Source organism: Mytilus californianus, unplaced genomic scaffold (assembly GCF_021869535.1).
Source record: "Mytilus californianus isolate M0D057914Y unplaced genomic scaffold, xbMytCali1.0.p SCAF_3, whole genome shotgun sequence".
In the NCBI taxonomy this organism is placed as follows: domain Eukaryota; kingdom Metazoa; phylum Mollusca; class Bivalvia; order Mytilida; family Mytilidae; genus Mytilus; species Mytilus californianus.
Genome location: NW_026262679.1, coordinates 90,484,130 through 90,504,491, shown reverse-complemented (window position 1 = coordinate 90,504,491; position 20,362 = coordinate 90,484,130). Strand labels below are relative to the sequence as shown.

At 30.8% G+C, this 20,362-nt stretch overlaps 1 protein-coding gene across 5 annotated transcripts in view; it reads left to right on the top strand.

The window, feature by feature from the left end:
• LOC127735375 (putative aminopeptidase W07G4.4) overlaps nucleotides 1–19,326 on the top strand; it is a 28,909-nt gene extending 9,583 nt beyond the window's left edge. For all 5 annotated transcript variants that reach the window (XM_052245535.1, XM_052245534.1, XM_052245536.1 and 2 more), the window contains 15 exons: nucleotides 4,914–5,046; nucleotides 6,638–6,703; nucleotides 7,307–7,389; nucleotides 8,241–8,352; nucleotides 8,893–9,017; nucleotides 9,550–9,649; nucleotides 10,522–10,597; nucleotides 11,591–11,676; nucleotides 12,969–13,073; nucleotides 14,021–14,096; nucleotides 16,284–16,402; nucleotides 16,826–16,909; nucleotides 17,599–17,706; nucleotides 18,288–18,419; nucleotides 18,798–19,326. In XM_052245535.1, the coding sequence (XP_052101495.1) occupies nucleotides 4,914–5,046; nucleotides 6,638–6,703; nucleotides 7,307–7,389; nucleotides 8,241–8,352; nucleotides 8,893–9,017; nucleotides 9,550–9,649; nucleotides 10,522–10,597; nucleotides 11,591–11,676; nucleotides 12,969–13,073; nucleotides 14,021–14,096; nucleotides 16,284–16,402; nucleotides 16,826–16,909; nucleotides 17,599–17,706; nucleotides 18,288–18,419; nucleotides 18,798–18,932 (1,540 nt within the window). In that variant the 3' untranslated portion in view covers nucleotides 18,933–19,326. The remainder of the gene's footprint in view (nucleotides 1–4,913; nucleotides 5,047–6,637; nucleotides 6,704–7,306; nucleotides 7,390–8,240; nucleotides 8,353–8,892; nucleotides 9,018–9,549; nucleotides 9,650–10,521; nucleotides 10,598–11,590; nucleotides 11,677–12,968; nucleotides 13,074–14,020; nucleotides 14,097–16,283; nucleotides 16,403–16,825; nucleotides 16,910–17,598; nucleotides 17,707–18,287; nucleotides 18,420–18,797) is intronic.
• Nucleotides 19,327–20,362: the final 1,036 nt, after the last annotated feature.

The window sequence follows — 20,362 nt, the reverse complement described above, 5'->3', positions numbered from 1 at the left end:
CCAATTTTTTTTTTGTATTTGTAAAATACTACCTCACACTCTTGTATAGCCATAAAATATTTACTGAAAATAAAACTAATCTAGATTAAAAGAAAAGTGAAACGATTAATATAAAAGATAGAAAAAGTAATAGAAAAGATAAACAAAAAATAAAAAATAAGACAAATGCGTTGAAAAGTTTAATAAAAAAACTAAAAGTTATAGACATCTGGAGAGTAATAAATCCAAATAAAACACAATATACCTGGAGAAGAAAAAAATAATGAAGTAGCTAGTAGAATTGATTATTTTCTTGTTAGTCAAGACGTGAGACCTAGAGTACTCCACACTGATATAAGACCATCTAGCAATTTCACTTAAGATAAATCATTGTCAGGGGGAGAAAGGAAAGGGTTATTTCAAATTAAACAATAGTATTCTTAAAGACGAATCATACAAAATGAAAATAAACACTTTAATAGATAAATATGAAAAATTAAGAGACCGAAAAGGTTTAGCAATCGTGTGGGATCTGTTTAAATAGAGGTATCCTAGATAAAGGAGACGACTATTGAACATTGTAAAATTAAAGCTAAAAATAAAAGAGATGAAATTAAAGAATTAGAACAAGAACTTAAACTTTTGAATGAAATTCAGGATAATGTCCTTGATGAAAAGAAAAATAATAACATAATAGATTCAATAAAGAAAACAGAAGAAATGTTACAAACTCTATATTCTGATAAAATAAAAGGGGTACAAATAAGATCAAGAGTTAAATGGGTAGAAGAAGGCGAAAAAAATACAAAATATTTTTTGGGATTAGAGAAATCGAGACAGACAAGAAAAAATATTACTGCGATTAGGGACAGTGAAGGGGAAATAACTGAGGATCAAGGTAAAATATTAGAAACGGGGAGGAATTATTATGTAAATTTATATACGTCAACTAAGCCAGATTTGGGAGAAATTGAGAATTATATTGAAAATACAAAAATAAACAGCAAACTAACTACACACGAAAGTAATGAAATTGAAGGAAAGCTGACAATAGAGGAATGTACAAATTCTGTTTTTAAAATGAAACTTAACAAAACACCAGGTATTGATGGTCTTCCAATTGAATTTTATAGATCTTTCTGGTCCAACTTACAATATTTTGCTGTAGATGTCTTTAACCATTGTTATGAGAAAAAAGAATTGACAAATTCACAGAAACTAGGATTAATTACCCTTATTTACAAGAAAAATTACCCGTTAAATTTAGACAATTATAGACCAATTACTTTATTAAATGTAGATACCAAAATTATAGCATATTCTCTTGCACAAAGACTTAAACCAGTATTGCATAAAATCATTCACAGTGATCAAAACGGGTATGTAAAAAACAGATGTATTGGGTTTAATATTAGACAAATCCAAGATATTATAGACTATTCAGAAAAATTCAACGTAGACGGGGCAATTCTTTTTTTAGATTTTTCAAAGGCATTTGACTCGTTAGAATGGGAATTTATGTATTGTTCATTAAAGAAATTTGGCTTTCAGAAATCTTTATTGAAGTGGATTAATACTTTATATACAGATATAAAGGGTTGTATATTAAATAATATGGTGGATTTTAAGACCCTTCAGCATTGAGCGCGGGATCCGTCAAGGGTGTCCCGCGAGTTCTATAATTTTCGTTATTGCTGTTGAAATTTTAGCCTGTAGATTAAGACAAGATAAAAAATTTAAAGGTTTTCAAATCAAACTAGATAATAAAACCCATACTCTAAAGTTAAGCCAGCTTGCAGATGACACCACTTTATTTTTAAATTCAAAACAAGAAGTTTCATTAACTTTGAACATTATCGAAATTTTCGGATCACTTTCAGGCCTAAAGCTTAATCGAAATAAAACAGAGGGGATATGGCTCGGAAATTTAAAATCCTGTAAAGATAAAGTTGAAAACATTAAGTGGACACGAGGACCGATAAAAGTATTAGGAATATATTTTGGACTTAATAAAAATGAGTGTAAAAAATTAAACTTGCAAAGACAATACGAAAAATCGGAAAAAATAATTAAAGATTGGAATAAAAGAAAATTAACTATGTTAGGTAAAATAACTCTTGTTAAATCACTAATCCTACCAAATATAACCTATGTTGCATCAGTAACAGATATTGATAAAGAATATCTCGCAAAATTTAAAAAAATAATATATAGTTTTATATGGAATAATAAACCAGAAAAAATTAAAAGAGCTATAATAAGTAAAAATTATCTTGCCGGCGGACTTAAAATGATAGACATAGATAAATATATAGAATCCATAAATATTAATTGGGTAAAAAGACTCATTGATAATGAAGACTCATCACCCAATTGGAAAGTCTTACCAAAATTTTACTTAGACAAGTTTGGACAAGAATTCCTTATATTTAAAATGGACTTTAACAATATTAATCTAATCAATAAACTAAATGGAATTGTTCCAGAATTTTACTTAAAAATAATTATATCATGGATAAACTCAAAATCTGAAAAAGAATCAAATCGACTAACATATAAACATATCAGACAGCAACTAATATGGGGCAATAAGCATATCAAATTAAATGGTAAATGTCTTATTTTCAAAAATTGGATAAACAGCAAAATTTTATTTGTAAATGACATAATTGATGATAAAGGAATTGTTCCAGAATTTTACTTAAAAATAATTATATCATGGATAAACTCAAAATCTGAAAAAGAATCAAATCGACTAACATATAAACATATCAGACAGCAACTAATATGGGGCAATAAGCATATCAAATTAAATGGTAAATGTCTTATTTTCAAAAATTGGATAAACAGCAAAATTTTATTTGTAAATGACATAATTGATGATAAAGAAAAAATTAATCAAAATAAGATTTTGGATAAACTATCTTGCCATGCTAATTGGTTTTCGGAATATTCTAAATTGATGAAACCCTTACAAATTTTTCATAGATATTATCTTGATCCTTGAGAAAAGTCTTTTCAAGCTCAAAAAATAGTGTGTTTGCAGGCTTTGTTAAATGGTAGACAATTATTGATGACACCAAGTCAATGACTCATTGTCTTTTTCTTTAGTCCTTGAAAGTTTCTTCACCTAATATATAATTGTATTAAGTGTAGACAGAATACATAACCTACTTATACTTAACCTAGTTACAAGAATTTATTATGCATATACATGTCATTTCTTACAGTAAATAAAAATTATTCATTTCTCAGATGTACTGATACTAATTGTATTGCTTTTTTGTTATTTAATGTTTTTCAGGGTTATATCTGGTCTATATACCAGCTTTGATAAGTGTTTGATATTACTATAAATTTTCACTTCGTACTATGAACATCAAAATTATTTATTTTGTAAAAAGATTCCCTTTCTCTATTGGAACTGTACATGTATACCTAACAACAAAATTATTTTCATTTCCCTGTGTTTAAAGTTATTACAAATGGCTGATATTTTTGTTCGAGCATATTGTTTTTCTTTAATTGTTTAACATTTCATACCAATTTAACATGTTACTTTTATCATTCTTCCCTTAGTTTATCTATTTTGTATTTACATTGTATCATAGGTCAAATTTATTTGTTCAGTTTATGTTCAATGGTGTTAATATGTCCTTTGATTGAGTTAAGCTATTTCAGTTGATATTTTATAGTGTGTCTTTCTATGTTGTGATGTTACACTATTGTTTCAAAAAAAGGGTGAACGTTTGGTACCATTAAAACGTTTAAACCCGCTGCATTTGTTTGCACCTGTCCTAAGTCAGGAATCTGATGTTCAGTAGTTGTCGTTTGTTGATGTGGTTCATAAGTGTTTCTCGTTTCTCGTTTTTTTATATAGATTAGACCGTTGGTTTTCCCGTTTGAATGGTTTTACACTAGTAATTTTTGGGGCCCTTTATAGCTTACTGTTCGGTGTGAGCCAAGGTTCCGTGTTGAAGACCGTACTGTGACCTATAATGGTTTACTTTTATAAATTTTGATTTGGATGGAGAGTTGTCTCATTGGCACTCATACCACATCTTCTTATATCTATTAGTTATGTAAGCTTTTCTTTTCCCTTTGTATTTGTCATATTCCTTGAAAATTTGGTGTAGGTCTGTCCTCTGAAACATGGAATAGATTAAGAAAAAATTGTCTTCCCAGCCCTCCCCTAAATTCAACCAATATGGCTGTATCAGTTGTTACAATGGAGAAAATATTGAGGAAAAATAGGCAAAAATTTAGCTTTTATACCTGTCCTTTGAATATAATGCTAAATTCTAGTTACAATAATAGTTGAATAACAAATGAGTTCTTACCAGTTGAAAAAAATTCTTGAAAATAATATATTCTATAATTAAGTGTAAATATATTTTCTCCTTTGAGTTACTTGATGGTGGTGTCAGAACTCTTTGAAAATTGGAAAAACAAACAGCCAAATATTGCATAACTAGGTATTAAGTAACTGGTCATTCAGGCAGATTATTTAAAAATTCAAGATGACAACCACCATTTCACATGATAGTGCAGTGATTACAAAACTTGCAAAGATTGCCTTCTTTAACAGGTTGACTAAGGGTTTAATGCAGAAATTTACATTTAAACCATCATGAAATGGATATTTATGATTTTGATGCCAGTTATAAAATCAAAATTGCAGTAGCCATGGAAGTAGTTGTCATATGACCATTCTTTTTCATTATGTAGGCAAATGTCCATGCAGGCACATCTCTCATAGTTCTTTTTCTAAATCAAGAATAGCTGCTACCATTGAAAGTATTTTAACTAAATGACTTTATTGGTGGATAAAATTAACAGTTTTCTTGCTGCTAATGATTTTTTGTGAGGGATTGATATAAGTTACCCATATATTGTTTATTTATAGCTGTACTAACTCTATGTTTTGTTTTCAGGCTTCCTAAATTATTACCGTGTGTGAAGGTTAAAGATCCTCAGTATGATGGTGTTGTTATAGTAACAGATTCTCCATCCAAACTTGTGGGTGATTTAGAGCCCCTCAAAGATGTCATAGAAAAATATGGTGAGGTAATTATGATTTGTTTTATTCATGAGATAAACTTAGCCAATGGAAACATGTATTGCTGATATATGAGTTTTCCACATGTGGAGCAGGATCTGCTTACCCTTCCCGAGCACCTAAGATCACCCCAGGTTTTTATGCCCCTGCCAGTAGGCGAAGGGGGCATTAAGTGTTACCCATGTCAGTCCGTACGTACGTACGTCCCAAAATTGGTTTCTGTTCTCTGACTTTAGTTTGCCTCAACCAAATGTTATGAAACTTATACACAATGCTTATTACCATAAATTTACACAGATCAAGGTCGAATTTGGGTGGTGTCAATTTTACAGTTCCCCAGTTATGTCCCTTTATAATGTTATACGCAAGCGGGGGCATCATCCGTGTCCCATGGACACATTCTCCATTTATTTGTGGGGTTCATGTCGCTCAGTCTTTAGGTCTTTTTTCTTTTTTTTGCCATGATGTCTGTTTATTTTCAACTTATGAGTTTGAATGTCCCATTGGTATCTTTCTCTTCTCTTTGACTACCTGCTTTTTAAACAAAAGTAGATGTTGAACTTTTTTAAATTGTTACCATTTTACGACATGATACAGTTGCTACTTTGTCATTTTATATGTATGTCTGTCTGTCCATTTATATATCTGAAGAAAAAAATATTCTTGATAACTTGAGTTTGCCTTTGAGACCGGCCTTAATACTATTTTAAATTTCTAAATTGTATGATACAGGTCATGTTTCATTTTTACTTTCACAGCAACTATCATTCAAGAGTTATTCTCAGAGCTGCTTCAATTGTTTCAGTAGGGTTAAACTTTATAGTTTTTGAATGATCACTTGTAGTTTGCTGTGGAGGATGGGATATTTATAATAATTACACCATATATAAGAAAGCCAGTTTTTGATTGGTTGATAGCCAGTGTATTTTTCGCATATTCTAATATTTTTTCCTCATTTCAAATGAATTTGCCTGTTTTTCACCTCTGCCGGCGAATTTGCCTCAAATACCATAATAATTTACCATTTTGGATATTCCTTTTTTACCCTCTCGAGCATTTTCCCGCTAATTTTTTTTTTCGGATATGACGCTACATAAAAAAGCGAGCTAACGCGTATTAAGTACATGTATAATTCCCACGGTTCTATGATAATATCCTCTTATCCTCAAAATTATGCATAAACATGTTAATGAATTAGTTTCAATCCAAATCTATTCAGTATAATTAAACAGATATATCATGTTATGGAGGGGTATTTTTCGCAAATACCCCTCCATAACATGATATATCTGTTTAAAACAGATGTTATTCCATCAAAAAGAATTTAATAATACATGTAGTACTAATTTGTTATGAGCTATGAACTTACTGGTTTTAATTGTCTTTGTGTCTCTATCAGTGTGCAGTTAATTGAGTACATGTATCTGTTGACTGCTAACTTTTTCTTCTTTCTTTTGGCCATGGTCCTTCCATGATAATTATTTTTTTATTGCCCCCTTCTTTACTGTTTTGACACTTTTTGTCCACCAGATAATGAGAGAATATTAAGAAAAGAAGGAAAGGAATGGCCGCAATCTAGCATTTTAACTATCTTTACAGATTGATGAAGTTTATACAAAGGATGTGATATTTATAAAAACAGATGTTATTCCATCAAAAAGATTGGTGAGTTTAAATATATAAGAATATTTTTAACGCTTCTATCTTTCTATGATATTTTTTTTATAATTAACCAGAAGAAAAGAAGTGCTTTTCTTTTTAACAGAAAAAAATTTTCTGGCAAAAATTTTATTTGTGCTTGAATTTTCAATGTCAAACTTTAATAATTATATGACGCCAAAACATTACACAGAATCTAAATGTAAAAGATCAAAATATTTTATGAAAATTGACTGATCTACCATGTAGTTTAGAGAGATAACAGGGAAACTGAAAAAGGTCAAAGACTGAAAGTCTGGGAAAATGGTTTTTATACTGTGTATTCATTTTATATATGTGGATTGAGGGAAATTTGTATTTTTGTGGATATTTGATTTTGTGGTATTGTTGAAGTCTGCATACAAGCCTATAAAAAATATAATACTTTGTTGAACATTAAAAATAGTTCACATTTACCCACGAAATCCACAAAAATTGGTACCCACGAATGAAAATGATTGATTGATTGATTACTTGGTGGTTGCTTAATGTCTAGTGGCAAATGTTTCATGCATGTTCAGGATGAAAAATCCACAGTACTACAATAATATAATTTTATTGTTTAATCAGATATTTTCCCCAACTGGACCACTGAATAGGGATTATGATGATGTCAGAAGATTTGCAGATGCAGCTGTTAAAGGAATACAAAGGTATCAGTAGAACTTAGTTTAAGCTTTGGTCTTAACAGTTTTTGGCAGGTGGGACCTCAAGTTATAAAAAATTGGATGATACCTGTATATTTGCATTTCTTACTAGAAAACCTATGTTAAAACATTATTTAGTTCCCTAATGGTTCAAGAATTTCTTTTCAATATTAGTTTTCATCAGTCAAATTGAAACTGTAAGTTTTGTTTATAGTCATTAAAGCAGATATGTTCCGTTTAAAAAATATAAAAGAAGGTAAATTCTAATGCAATCATTTTGTATCAATGGTTCTGATTGGGTGGCAAGAAGCGTAAAATCCTCTATCTACCTGTCTGTAACTAAGGGAAGCTGACATTTTGAATTCTGGAATGTATAATGACATGTTAACTCTTCAATGATAAATATAAAACTGATATTTTGCACCTAGGAATGTGCCTTTAATCTAATTTTATTACATTCTGATGTGTACAAGAAGCCTGAAAATACCTGGAGTTTAGATTTGATGGCGGAAGCATATATATGACGTCACCTTGTTTAGTTGCTAAAGATGATAACATAATTTCGAGGAATTTTTGTTTTATGAAATTTTTCACACAAAAAAATGACTGATATGGACTGATTTGTTTATTTTACATTAGAATAGAGAGAACCGTATTGTATTTGAAGCTTGGCGTACGTAAAACGTGTGTTTTACGTAGGCCAAGCTTCAAATACAATACAGTTATCACTTAATTAGCACTGAATTCACCAGAAGATTTTATAATAAAAAATTCAAAATGTAACAAAAGCATTATTGCAATAAACTTTTTAATTTTTTTTTAACAAACTATATATTGATATTTACCTTAATTTTTAGGGCTTTGAAAGCTGGTTGCAAAAAGCCATTATTTGTACGTCCAGTTGACGACAACTTTGTTGGATTTGCAGGCAAAGTAGCAACTCTTGGAGCACTGCATGCTTTGTATGTGGTAGGTAATTTTCATTATAAAAGGGCAATGCAATAATATTGATTAGAGAAATATTTCATTTCTACAGAAATCAAGGCCTTCATTCGCTTTAGGGGACCAAACTGATATACTGGGTTATACTTAATTGACCCAAACCCTAGTAACCCTTACCCATACCTGACTCTAGACCTAGCACTAAAACCTAACCCTAACCTTACCCTTATCCAAAACTGAACCCTGACCCTAAAGTACAGGGTCTCTTAGAGTTGTTGAAGGCTGAAATCATTTCCTGTGAAAAAGAAAAGTACAAATGTAGTACAGTGTCAGTTTCATGTGTTGAATGCAAAATCAGATTATTGAATTTCTTCAATATCAATTTACCAGATGGATTGACAATAACAGCAAGTCCTTTTACATGACTTCACTATTACTAAGTAAAACAATTGCATAATATTTGTACTCATTTATAGGTTTATCAAATTATTAATTATTACTTCAGTTATTTCAGACATAGTTGCAACCTGTACTTGAAAGTGGCAAGATATTTATTTTACTTTTTAGCCCCTGGAGATTAGAGAAGATGTTCCAGAAAAGAAAAGTAAAGCTGATGTAATGGGTATTTGGTGTAGTGATGAAGTGAAAGTTACTAAATCCATCCCAGTTACTACAGCTATAGAATCTGGAAGGTATATAACTTATTATTATTTGTATGAAGTAGTAAGATTTGCCAGAGTAACTAATTAACAGTACATGTTAGTTATTGTAGCATTACTGGCATACAATTGAATATGTTTAGAAAACAAATAAAACCTAGCTTATCAGCATTTCAATTTATGAAGTGCATGCATAACCCTTACCAGTATTTGGTGTTATAGTATATGTACTGATTTCTGATTTATATACTATTTTTTTGTCTTCCATCTCCAGGAAATAACAAAATTGTTATGATTTAAAGATAGTAAGTTTGCAGCAAATTAAGGCTTAAGTTGATTGTTCACTGCAGAATTTTAACTGAATTAAACATTGCAATAGAAGGCCACAGGGGAATTAATAGGACAAGTAATCCTAATAGGTATGGTAGCTATATTTTCTTAGGGTAACTGTCCTTACAAGCAAGTAAGGACAAAAGTAAAGGGATTATGATAGGCTTGCTTTTTAATATTTCATGCCATATATAAGTTTGGAAACTTTATATCTTATAAATTTAATATATACCAGGATTGTAGCTAGAGATATTGGAGGTTCAGACCCAGAAAGAATGGCTGCCCCTCGTGTTCTTCAATATGTACAAGACACATTAAAAGATTCTGGCATCAAGGTAAGATGGAAGTTAAAAAAAACATTGTGAAAGGATCCCTGTAATACTGTTGCCTGTACAAGATACATTTTGTCTGAAACTGAACCAAATCCTTTCTCTGACAGGATTTTTCAGACATAAGTCATCTTTGTGTCTACTACACAATTCATCTTTGTGTCTACTACATAATTCATCTTTGTGTCTACTACATAATTCATCTTTGTGTCTACTACACAATTCATCTTTGTGTCTACTACATAATTCATCTTTGTGTCTACTACTATTGTTGGACTTTTTTACCAAAGGTAATTTGTAAGACAAGACTTATCTGTTAATAATTATTAAAAAAATAGCTCTCTTTGGTTATTAGTCCCCTACCGACGAAGTCCTACCATCAAAGGTAGAAATATTTACTGAATGTTGTGTGTTACAAAATAAAAGTTGAGTTTGGTTTTTGTTAATTTCACTTTTACCTTCTAAGATTTATGGCTTTAATTTTCTGCCAAAGTTTTATTTTGAATTTGATAAATAAAGTTTCTCAATCAAGTAGACTGAAATTTTTACAATAATAAATAGAAAAAAGTATAAACTTACACATAAAGAGACACTGAAACTTTTGCTAAATTGCAAATCTTTCATAAAAGGACACACATACTTGATTTTTAAAAGAAACTAACAAAAACAAATTATCTTCATGGATAAGAATGTCAGGCTTTGAGGAAAAAGTAGAATTCAAATCCAGTTTATAAAATATATATTAAAAGATGATTTAGGTGATCATTAAAATGATTTGAATTCAACTATTTTTATTTCTTAATAGATTAAAATGTGAAAAGACATAATTCTATGTGCTTATTGCAATAGTGAGTTGTAAATCAAATGTGCTTTTTCAGATTCAAGTCATTTCTGATAAAAATGAATTCAAGAAGAGTTTTCCCCTGTTGGAAGCTGTAAACAGATGTGCAAGCCGTAAGTCAAATTGAGAATGAGACTATGAGAAATAAGTGAATACACAATCATTTTCAAATGGGAAGTTGTGCATTTGAACAGTAGATATTTTTCCATATAAAAAAAAAGACATGTTTTTTAATTACCAATGAGACAACTATCCACCAAAGTCCAAATAATGTGGATGTAAGCAACTATAGGTCACTGTACAGCCTTTGGCAATGAGCAAAGCCTATACCATATTAAAAACAGACATACTATAGTTTAGCTTTTGTTTGTCTCTCTATGGATCTATCAACATGTCTTATGTTGCTTTGATCAATATTCTTATGTTTATACACAATTAGAGACATGAAAAAACTATATTGGATGTCATAGTAGATTATACTTATTTGTTATTCAAGAGTTATGGGAGACTTTCTACTTTGTGCTAGTTGATTATTGTCCCCTGCGCGACGCTTTGCGAGGTACATAGAAATACCGTTCGTACGCACGTCTGGTCTTGTTAGTGCTGTCACATGTACAATTCTTGCCAGATCAGTGCTGATTAACAATTTTAAAAGAGTTATGCCCCTGGAAATATTAATTATATTGAAAATTGTATTGTAAGTGCTCTCATGTGTTCAATTCTTGCCAGATTTTTATGAAACTTATATCATAGGTTTATATCAACAATGTCTCGGAGAAGTTAAAAAATCAGTGCAGATCAGAAGTGTGTAATATGTGGATTGAGGAAAAAATGAATTTTCATGGATATTTGATATCATGGCTCTGCCAAAGTCTGCATACAAACTTATTGAAAATTTACGCGTTATTGAACTTATAATTTTAGTGGTTCACCTTCACTTACCAAATCCTGGAAAATTGGTATCCCGAGAATAATAACGTATCCACAGTATGATATTTTATCTGTATAGTACACACATTTCATCAGTGTAAAATTATTTTTCTTATATCATTATATACCTTGAGTAAAAATTTCTGCAGATTATTCCATTTAACTTTCCATTACAGATGTAGATAGACACACAGGAAGACTGATTTTCTTGGAATATGAAGGTGAAGGTCCTATAGATACAACTCTCTTTCTGGTTGGCAAGGTAGGTTTTCTAGACAGTTGTGTCAGATTTTTATCAGATTCTGCACACAAAATGAATCTGTGAAAAATTTATCATTTGCTTAGTATTACATTTTGTCATGGAAGCCTTATGGTTTTCACTTAATCCATCTGTCTCGTTGTCCACATTTTTTTTGTGAGCACAATTTCTCTTACAGAATGCAATGAAATTTAAGATTTTTTGGCACCCAGTGGAGATCTGCTCTTCATTTTTTACCACTTTTAGATTAATTGTTCCAGAGTTATTAGACTTTAAATATCAAAAACTCTGAAAATTAAAAACAAATTTTTTCCCAATACCAATATACCTACATATTTTATACAGTTGTTGACCATCATATTGATATTTGCTTGACCTAATTAGACCATTTAAGAACAGCATACGTAGTACCACAGTTGTTGGACTTTTATTGTCAAAAACTCTGGTTCTCCTGCAACGAACTTTTACATAATTGTTTACCATCATATGAATAGGTTTTATAAATATTTGAAACACCTGTCCAATTTGAGTAACATTTCCTTTTTCCACTGAGGTGCTTCTACAAATACTTCAAATTAACCATTATTCTCCAGTTGGGAGATATCTTGACTTGCATTTAAAAATAGACAATGAGGGTCAGTTGAAAACAAACTTTACGACAAGAGAGGATTTCAGCTTCCCAATTGTGAACTTTCCAAGAGTTCCAAGTGGTGAAATTGAAATCATCCCTTCATAAATTTTACAGGCGTCATCACGAGTTGGTTGACTGTTATGGAATATCTGTTTCACAGATGACGTCTGATATGTTCCAATTGTCTTTACTACAATCCCGTCCCCTTTTCCCTGAAGGTGACCTACCGAATTAGACTTATCACCAGGTTTTTACTTACATGAGCAACACCACGGGTGCCACATGTGGAGCAGGATCTACTTATCTTTCCGGAGTACCTGAGATCATCCTCATATTTTATGCATATCTAGGACAATAACAAATTAATGATTATTGCAATTGAAAGATATGTTCTGCAAGGTATGTCAAGTTGTCTTATTTCTTGAAAACCATCATCAATAATAAAGAAAATTAGATTGGTGAAAAAATACTTAGAATGTCAAGATGTACTAATTTCAAATTGAAAAAAAATTGTATTCCTTGTTTACTCTTTTTTTGTTGTTGAAAAATTGCATGGTGAGCAATACAGGCTCCTTGGAGCCTCTTGTTAAACATTAATCTGAGTATACAAACAATAGTGAAAATAAGTCAGTAGATTTTAAAAGTCAATAAATTGTAATTTCAGGGAATTACCTATGATACAGGTGGCGCAGACATCAAAGCTGGAGGTGTCATGGCAGGAATGCACAGAGACAAGTGTGGAGCTGCTGCTGTTGCAGGATTCTTTAAGGTTAGTATTATTAGGACATGATGTGCAAGGAATGACAAATGAAAAGTTAATGTAGTGCCGGCATTTACCATATACATATATCTTTTCATATACTAAGTTGTCTTTTCGGGTCTCTTGTGGCTTCTTATGCATTCAAATATATAATTATTTGCCTTTATTTGCTTTTTTTGGATCTTGACATCCAGGGGCTCTTTTCACAAACAAATCTTACGATAAAAATTGATTGAAAGGTATACTGAAATGTTCATGACTTACAAGTATTTTTCTCATAAGATGTTTTGTGAAATGAGTCACAGTACTTAGAAATAGTGATGCTTCAATTCACTTATTGTACAGGTACTTGAGGTTTGAATTTTAGGAATTTAGATAGAAAAACTTTCTATGTACAAGTAATTAAGTACTAATCACTCTAAAAGGAGTGTAAGAGATTAATGTAATGCAGCTGCAGTATTTTTATTATACCAGCATTCACCTTGTTCTTCCTTCCATCCATTCATTACTTTTGTTACATATTACTCAGCTTCTGTATTTCCTAGTGGAAAAGATTTGATATTTGGTCTGGCACTTATAATGTTGAGATGTCCTGTGAAAGAGAGATTTTCAGATCTGCTGGGAAATCAGTTCCTATTTGACAAAAACAAAGAATTTTTATTAAACCCTTTGAGTTTGGTAAATGTCATATTACCAAATCTAGTGTGTATAATGTGCACGACATCATGGTTAACTTCTTGTTGGGGTTAAGAAAATTGATACTAGAGATTTATTACAGTAAATTTCAATCAGCTGCAATAGCTGAAATTAATCAGGTTTATAAAGTAACATGAATGAAACAAAACTTGAAACAGACAAAATTGAAATAATCATGAAGCAACAAAATGGTTAACTAATTTTCAAGACCATCAAACATATAATCAAATTTTAATAATTTAATGGTTTGCTTGCTTTAGATCTTGTCCATGCTTAAACCAAAAGGACTTAAAGTTGTAGGAGCATTGGCAATGGTGAGAAATAGTGTAGGACAAGGTAAGTTTAATTTTTATCTCTCTGAATTCTATTTATTTGGTGTTTAAATAGGTATGAACATTTTTTTTCTTTTTTTTTTCAGCTCACATGGACGTTATCGTCCATCTGTCATTAACTTTCAATACAAATCTTCTCCCCCCGAAACAACTGGGCTAAATAATACCAAACTAAACCTGACTGTTCCTTAGGGTATTTAGTTTGAAACTAGACAAAGTGATGCCCCCGCACTGCACTCTGAAGTAACTGTATTATAACAAAGTCAATGCAGGACTTTCTTTGAGATATTATTGTGTCTGGGAGACACAAATGATGCCCCCGCTGATACAAAGTTTTATTTTAAAATACACAAAGTTGAGCATGGGAGCACATAGGTCTATAGTTCACTGTAGTAGGAGTTATCTGGAAACGCTAAACACCTCTTATGCAAGTATAAACAATGTACTCCAAAAATGACAAAGTTCAACTATCTCCCAAAAGAGCAAATATTAATAAAAATCAAAACCCTGACCACATGCACACCTTCAATATATGTACAAACAGCCAGCAAAGTGAAAACTTCCTACATTCAAACTGTAGGAGTTATCCAGAAATGCTATGAACCTCTTATGCAAGTATATACTCCAAAAATGACAAAGTTTAACTATCTCCCAAATGAGCAAATATCAGTAAAAATCAAAACCCTGACCACATGCACACCTTCAATATATCTACAAACAGCCAGAAAAGTGAAAACTTCCTACATTCAAACTGTAGGAGTTATCCAGAAATGCTATGCACCTCTTATGCAAGTATATACTCCAAAAATGACAAAGTTTAACTATCTCCCAAAAGAGCAAATATCAATAAAAATCAAAACCCTGACCACATGCACACCTTCAATATATGTACAAACAGCTATCAAAGTGAAAACTTCCTAGCATTCAAACTGTAGGAGGGAATAGCTATATACCCATAATAGGACAGAAGGACAGACGGACAGACAGACAGACAGGGGTAAAACAATATGCCCCCCAACTTTCAGTTGTGGGGGCATAAAAAAGTTCCAGGAATTTGATTAAAGTCTAAGTCAAAACAGACATATAGTAAACTATGTTTTCCCTTTTTCTGTTTATTGTAAACAAGTCATGCTTTGACTAGTATGCCATAGCAGATTTCCTTTAAAGTTTCTCAGGAATGGTAAATAGAAAGCTTATACTTACTGACAATTTTCATATAATTTTTTTTTGTGAGATTTAGTTAGACTTAAAAAAAAAGGTAATGGTAATATATGCTCCACCTCAAGTACACAAAGCTTGACTTTTATAAACTTTCACAAATGATAATATAATGCAAGGTTTAAGGATTTGTATGATAATATAATGCAAGGTTTAAGGATTTGTATCATCAAACCTAGTACAATGAGCACCTTGATAAAGCAGGCACCTGCTTGTAATGGGCAATTGTGGATACATTCAATGTATTTATATATGATTCTGCCTAATAGGGGCAGCTGGCACCAATTTCTGTGGCAAAATGGACTGAAAACATTGTTAATTTCTATGTCATTTGGTCTCTTGTGGAGAGTTGTCTCATTGGCAATCATACCACATCTTCTTATTTTCATATTAAAACAGGCAGTTCCGACAAATGGTATACAAAATTGATCACCTGTTAATGTCCAAAACAATTAAATTCAGAAATTCTCAAACTTTTCTTACAACAGAAATTGATTATCTGGATTCATTTCTAATTTACGATCAACTTTAATATCCTGTTTATGTTTTTTGTATCAAAATGGAAAGTAGCTTTGTCGATTCCAAAGGACTTTGCAATTTTAGGTCATTGAAATCATTTTGATTTTTAAATGTTGCTTTTTTTAACTTTTCTTACATTTTTTTTCAAAACCAATGTAGTTCATGATATAAAACTGTTGATACATGTTTTCATGTCAACAAATGATCAAATCTGTACGCAAATATGTCCAGCCCTTTGAACCACACCCATATCATTCTGTTTTATATTTTGCAGTGATGTTGAAAAGCAAAATATAAAACACAATCATGGCATTTTAATAATAATTTAACCAAACACAAAATTCATGAACATGATGAATACATTGCAGAGTACAGACATACAAAATATATTAATTTTATAATATCACTAGAGTATACTTTTGTCAAGAATAAATAAAATGACATGTTATTTTAGACTGTTATGTTGCTGATGAGATTATAACATCAAGAGCTGGAGTGAGGGTCCGTGTGGGTAATACTGATGCTGAAGGAAGAATGGTCATGGCTGATGTATTATGTAAAATGAAAGAAGATGTAAGTGGTATCTTTGAATAGGAAATGATATCTTTATGTTAAATTATGTTTTTTGTTGGTTTTTTCCATTTCATTAACACATGAAAGTAAAACCTTATAACAAGTTATTGTATTTTTTATTGTATTTTTGATATCTCTAAAATTAAAGTTTACATGGATTAATGAAGAAAAACTTATGTTTGTTACTCAGAGCTATCATTTAAAAAGAATATCCCAACTTTCTAGTTTTACAAATGATTATTATCTTATTGATGTTCATCAAAATAATGAAGCTGCACAAAACAATCAGAATTTTATGTATTTCGTCTGCCAACAGAATATATGAGAAGAATCTCATTTGCATGCAGAGTTTTTCCTGTTTATATCTTGAACCTTTCATCACCAATGTCTTAATTAGAACTATACAATATTTTATTATTGCAGGCACTATCAGCTGTCAATCCACAGTTATTCACCATAGCAACACTAACAGGCCATTCCATTAGAGCAATGGGACCTAATTATTCTGTGAGTTAATTTTTTATTTGTGAAAATAATATTATCTATGAACAGAATCTTTTTAAAAATATGCAATAAATTTCATTTCTCTATTTAAATACTGTTTTTAGACATTTTAAACTTTTTCTGTAATATTTCCATGGAAAAAGAGTAAAATAACAAAAATACCGAACTTCAAGGAAAATAAAAAACGGGAAGTCTCAACAATTGGCAAAATCAAAGCTCAAACACATCAAACGAATGGTAACCAGGCACCTTTTTTTTCCAAAGTTTATTCAGTTAAGTGTTATTAGATACAAAATATTTTATTAAAAAAAAATCAACCTTTTGAAACAAGGTCAACTAAAGGATGGTTTTATACTCTCTTAAAGATCTTTATAGTCCTAAATATGCATGAAGTATTTGCCTCTGTATGTTTATCAAACAAGAACCATTCAGAAATTGCTTTACTTAAAAAATTAAGAAACATATTTGATAGTATGTTCTCCTGTAATCATAACATAAATCAATATTGACATGTATTCCTTTACTAAAAAAGTTCAATTTTCTACAAAATAATGTAGAACATATTGGATCATATTGCAAGTTAAAGTGCATTATATTTTGTATCTAAAGGCAAATAAATGATCATTCTTTAGGTATCAGTATATTTTGGATAAAAAAAAATGATATACTAAAAATTTGTATTTTTTTCCCAGATAATAATGGACAATGGTCCAGCAAGAAAACTGAAGACCGCACAGACAATGCAGGAAGCAGGGGATCGTATTGGTGATCCATTTGAAATATCAACTCTTAGGAGAGATGTATGTACTTTAAACTACTTCGTAAAATCTAATTTTCTAATCAGAATATTCTTGTTTTAAACAGCTGGATATCTTCTATAGTTTAAATGAATGTATTTTGACACAACTAGTAAAATATGTTTTAACAAAAAAATTTTTTTTTAATATAATGCAAATATTGCTAAAGGCGAGACAGGTGTGCTAGTTTAGTGAAGAGGGGACCCAATTTTAACTTAATGTTTAAGAAGGCTGATGAGCTATACAATTCATTTTTTGCATTTTCCATGATTACTAGAAAATCACAATCTTACTATTTCATGATTAGATGATATTATCTGAAAAGGAATTTGAATACCCTAATCATAGTCCCATGGAAGCTTCAGTAGGAGCCATATCATAACATATTACACCGAATTTTGACAACATTTTCATTGTTAACTGAATCATACATATGTGTACAAAAATTTCATAATTAGATCAGTTTCTCAATTTATTAAGTAATGACTATATTAAGACTGTTGATTCAAAAGGTGTGCATAGCTGATAAGCATAAGATAAGGCATAAAAATGTTTATAAAAAAATATTTTTGTATGCTTTAAAGGACTATGAGTTCCACACTGGAAAGTCAGAATATGAAGATGTGTTACAGTGTAACAATTCCCCATCAACAATGACAGCTCGTGGACATCAAGGACCTGGTGCATTCCTAATCAAGGCTTCAGGTTTGGAAAAGGTAACACACAATATATTCAGTTTATAGTATTAAAAACAAATTTGATATAATTTTAAATGTTTCCATTGATTTTTTGAAACTTTTTAACAATTAAATTTCATTAACTTTAATGTAAAATTTCACTTCATTAGTCTCTGAATACTATTGATTATTAGTGGTAAAACAATTGTGGCCATTGTTACTTGGTATTCTGTCCAAAAATTTGCATAAATGAGATAGTAGTATAAAATCTATTTTAAAATTAGCCAGGGAATGCCTCATATTGAAGAATCATTATTCTAAAAGATCTTATTAATGCCTCACATAACAATTAAATATGCAATTTAACAAAAAACCAATAAAATGCATGTAGAGACTTCATTACTGTTCTTTTTTCAGCATGGAATAGATTCCAACAAGCCATTACCATATTCCCATCTAGATATTGCTGGATCTTCTGGACCATTCCCAGGAATTCCTACTGGAGCACCGATTGTAGCATTCACAGAGAAATATGTAATCCCAAGATTATAAACTAAAAAATCTTAATCATTATTCAGAGGTTTGCTATAATAACTGAATGTAAACAATAAACTTGATTGTAACATGTATTGCAAGTAATTATATAGTGTTGTTTTTTTTCATACATATAAATGATTTGCATGTATAGTTTATTTTTGTTAAATGATATATATTCACAAATTTGTAGATTTTAGTAGTTATTTACACTATTGATTGAATGAAATCAGTATATTCATTCTTTATGAAGACAGATTAATTAAATAAAAAATTAATTATATTGGTGTTATTTTAGGGAGAGAACATTTATTGATTGGGATAATTAGTTTATGAATCATTTTTTTTTAAATCATATTTTTTGATGATATTTTGTTTCAATACACTATTTTGAAATAAATTGTTGAAGGATTGTATTATTTCATATTTTCATAAAATACAACTGCATTTTATCTCAATGTGGTAAAATGACAGGGAAACAATAAACAGTCTGTCCACACACCATGGTACAACCCTAGTTGCTCGGGTTTTTGTATGCCAAGGTATTATGTTTTCTGGTCTGTGTGTTTGTCTGTTCAGTATCAGGTAAAAGTTTGTGGTCAAGGTAGTTTAGCATGAAGTTGAATTCACATCAATTAAAATGATATGCCAAAAATGGTTTGGACCCTGATATCACAGTTCACTGAAAATGGAATGTGATAATTTGAGAGGGGCATAAGGTGTCCATAGAACACACATTCTGGCTACGTTATCTTGAGATTGGTCAAATTAACTCCCTTTATATGCTTCATATAATATTCATTAATGAAGATTTAAGTGTGAAAGATAAATTTCTGAATTGTTTTAGAACATGAAAACAGATGAAATGTTTTCCTGTACACTCTAGAAGGGCTTAACATGATTGTGTTATTGATTACCTAAATTTATGGGGTTGCAATGTGATATTCAACTTTTTGTAGTGCTTGCAAAATTTTGTCTTGCTTTAGTAAAGCTGACAATAGCCCATGCCATCAACTTATTTCAAGCAGCCAATACCTAAGTTGTTCTTCCGAAACAAGAGTACTGTCAATTCAGAAATAAATGTGTACATGAATAACTAGAGGCTCTCAAGAGCCTGTGTCGCTCACCTGACTCTACTTTGGTTTTAGAAATCATGTAAAGATAGATAAAAATCATAACAGATACCCAAATAATGATTGAGGCCAAATTTTGATTTATATTGGTCCCGTTATTTAATAAAATATCCTGGTGGCCATCTTGAACAGTAAATCGGCAACAAAGTAGCAACACTTGGTCAGCACTTCATAAGGAACATTCATGCCATGTTTGGTTTCATTCCATTCAGTGGTACTCTAAAAGAAGACATTTGTATGTATTTCCCATAGGGTCCTATGTTAAACTAAGCCCCCCCCCCCTAGCGGCCATCTTGGATGATGGATCGACTGCAA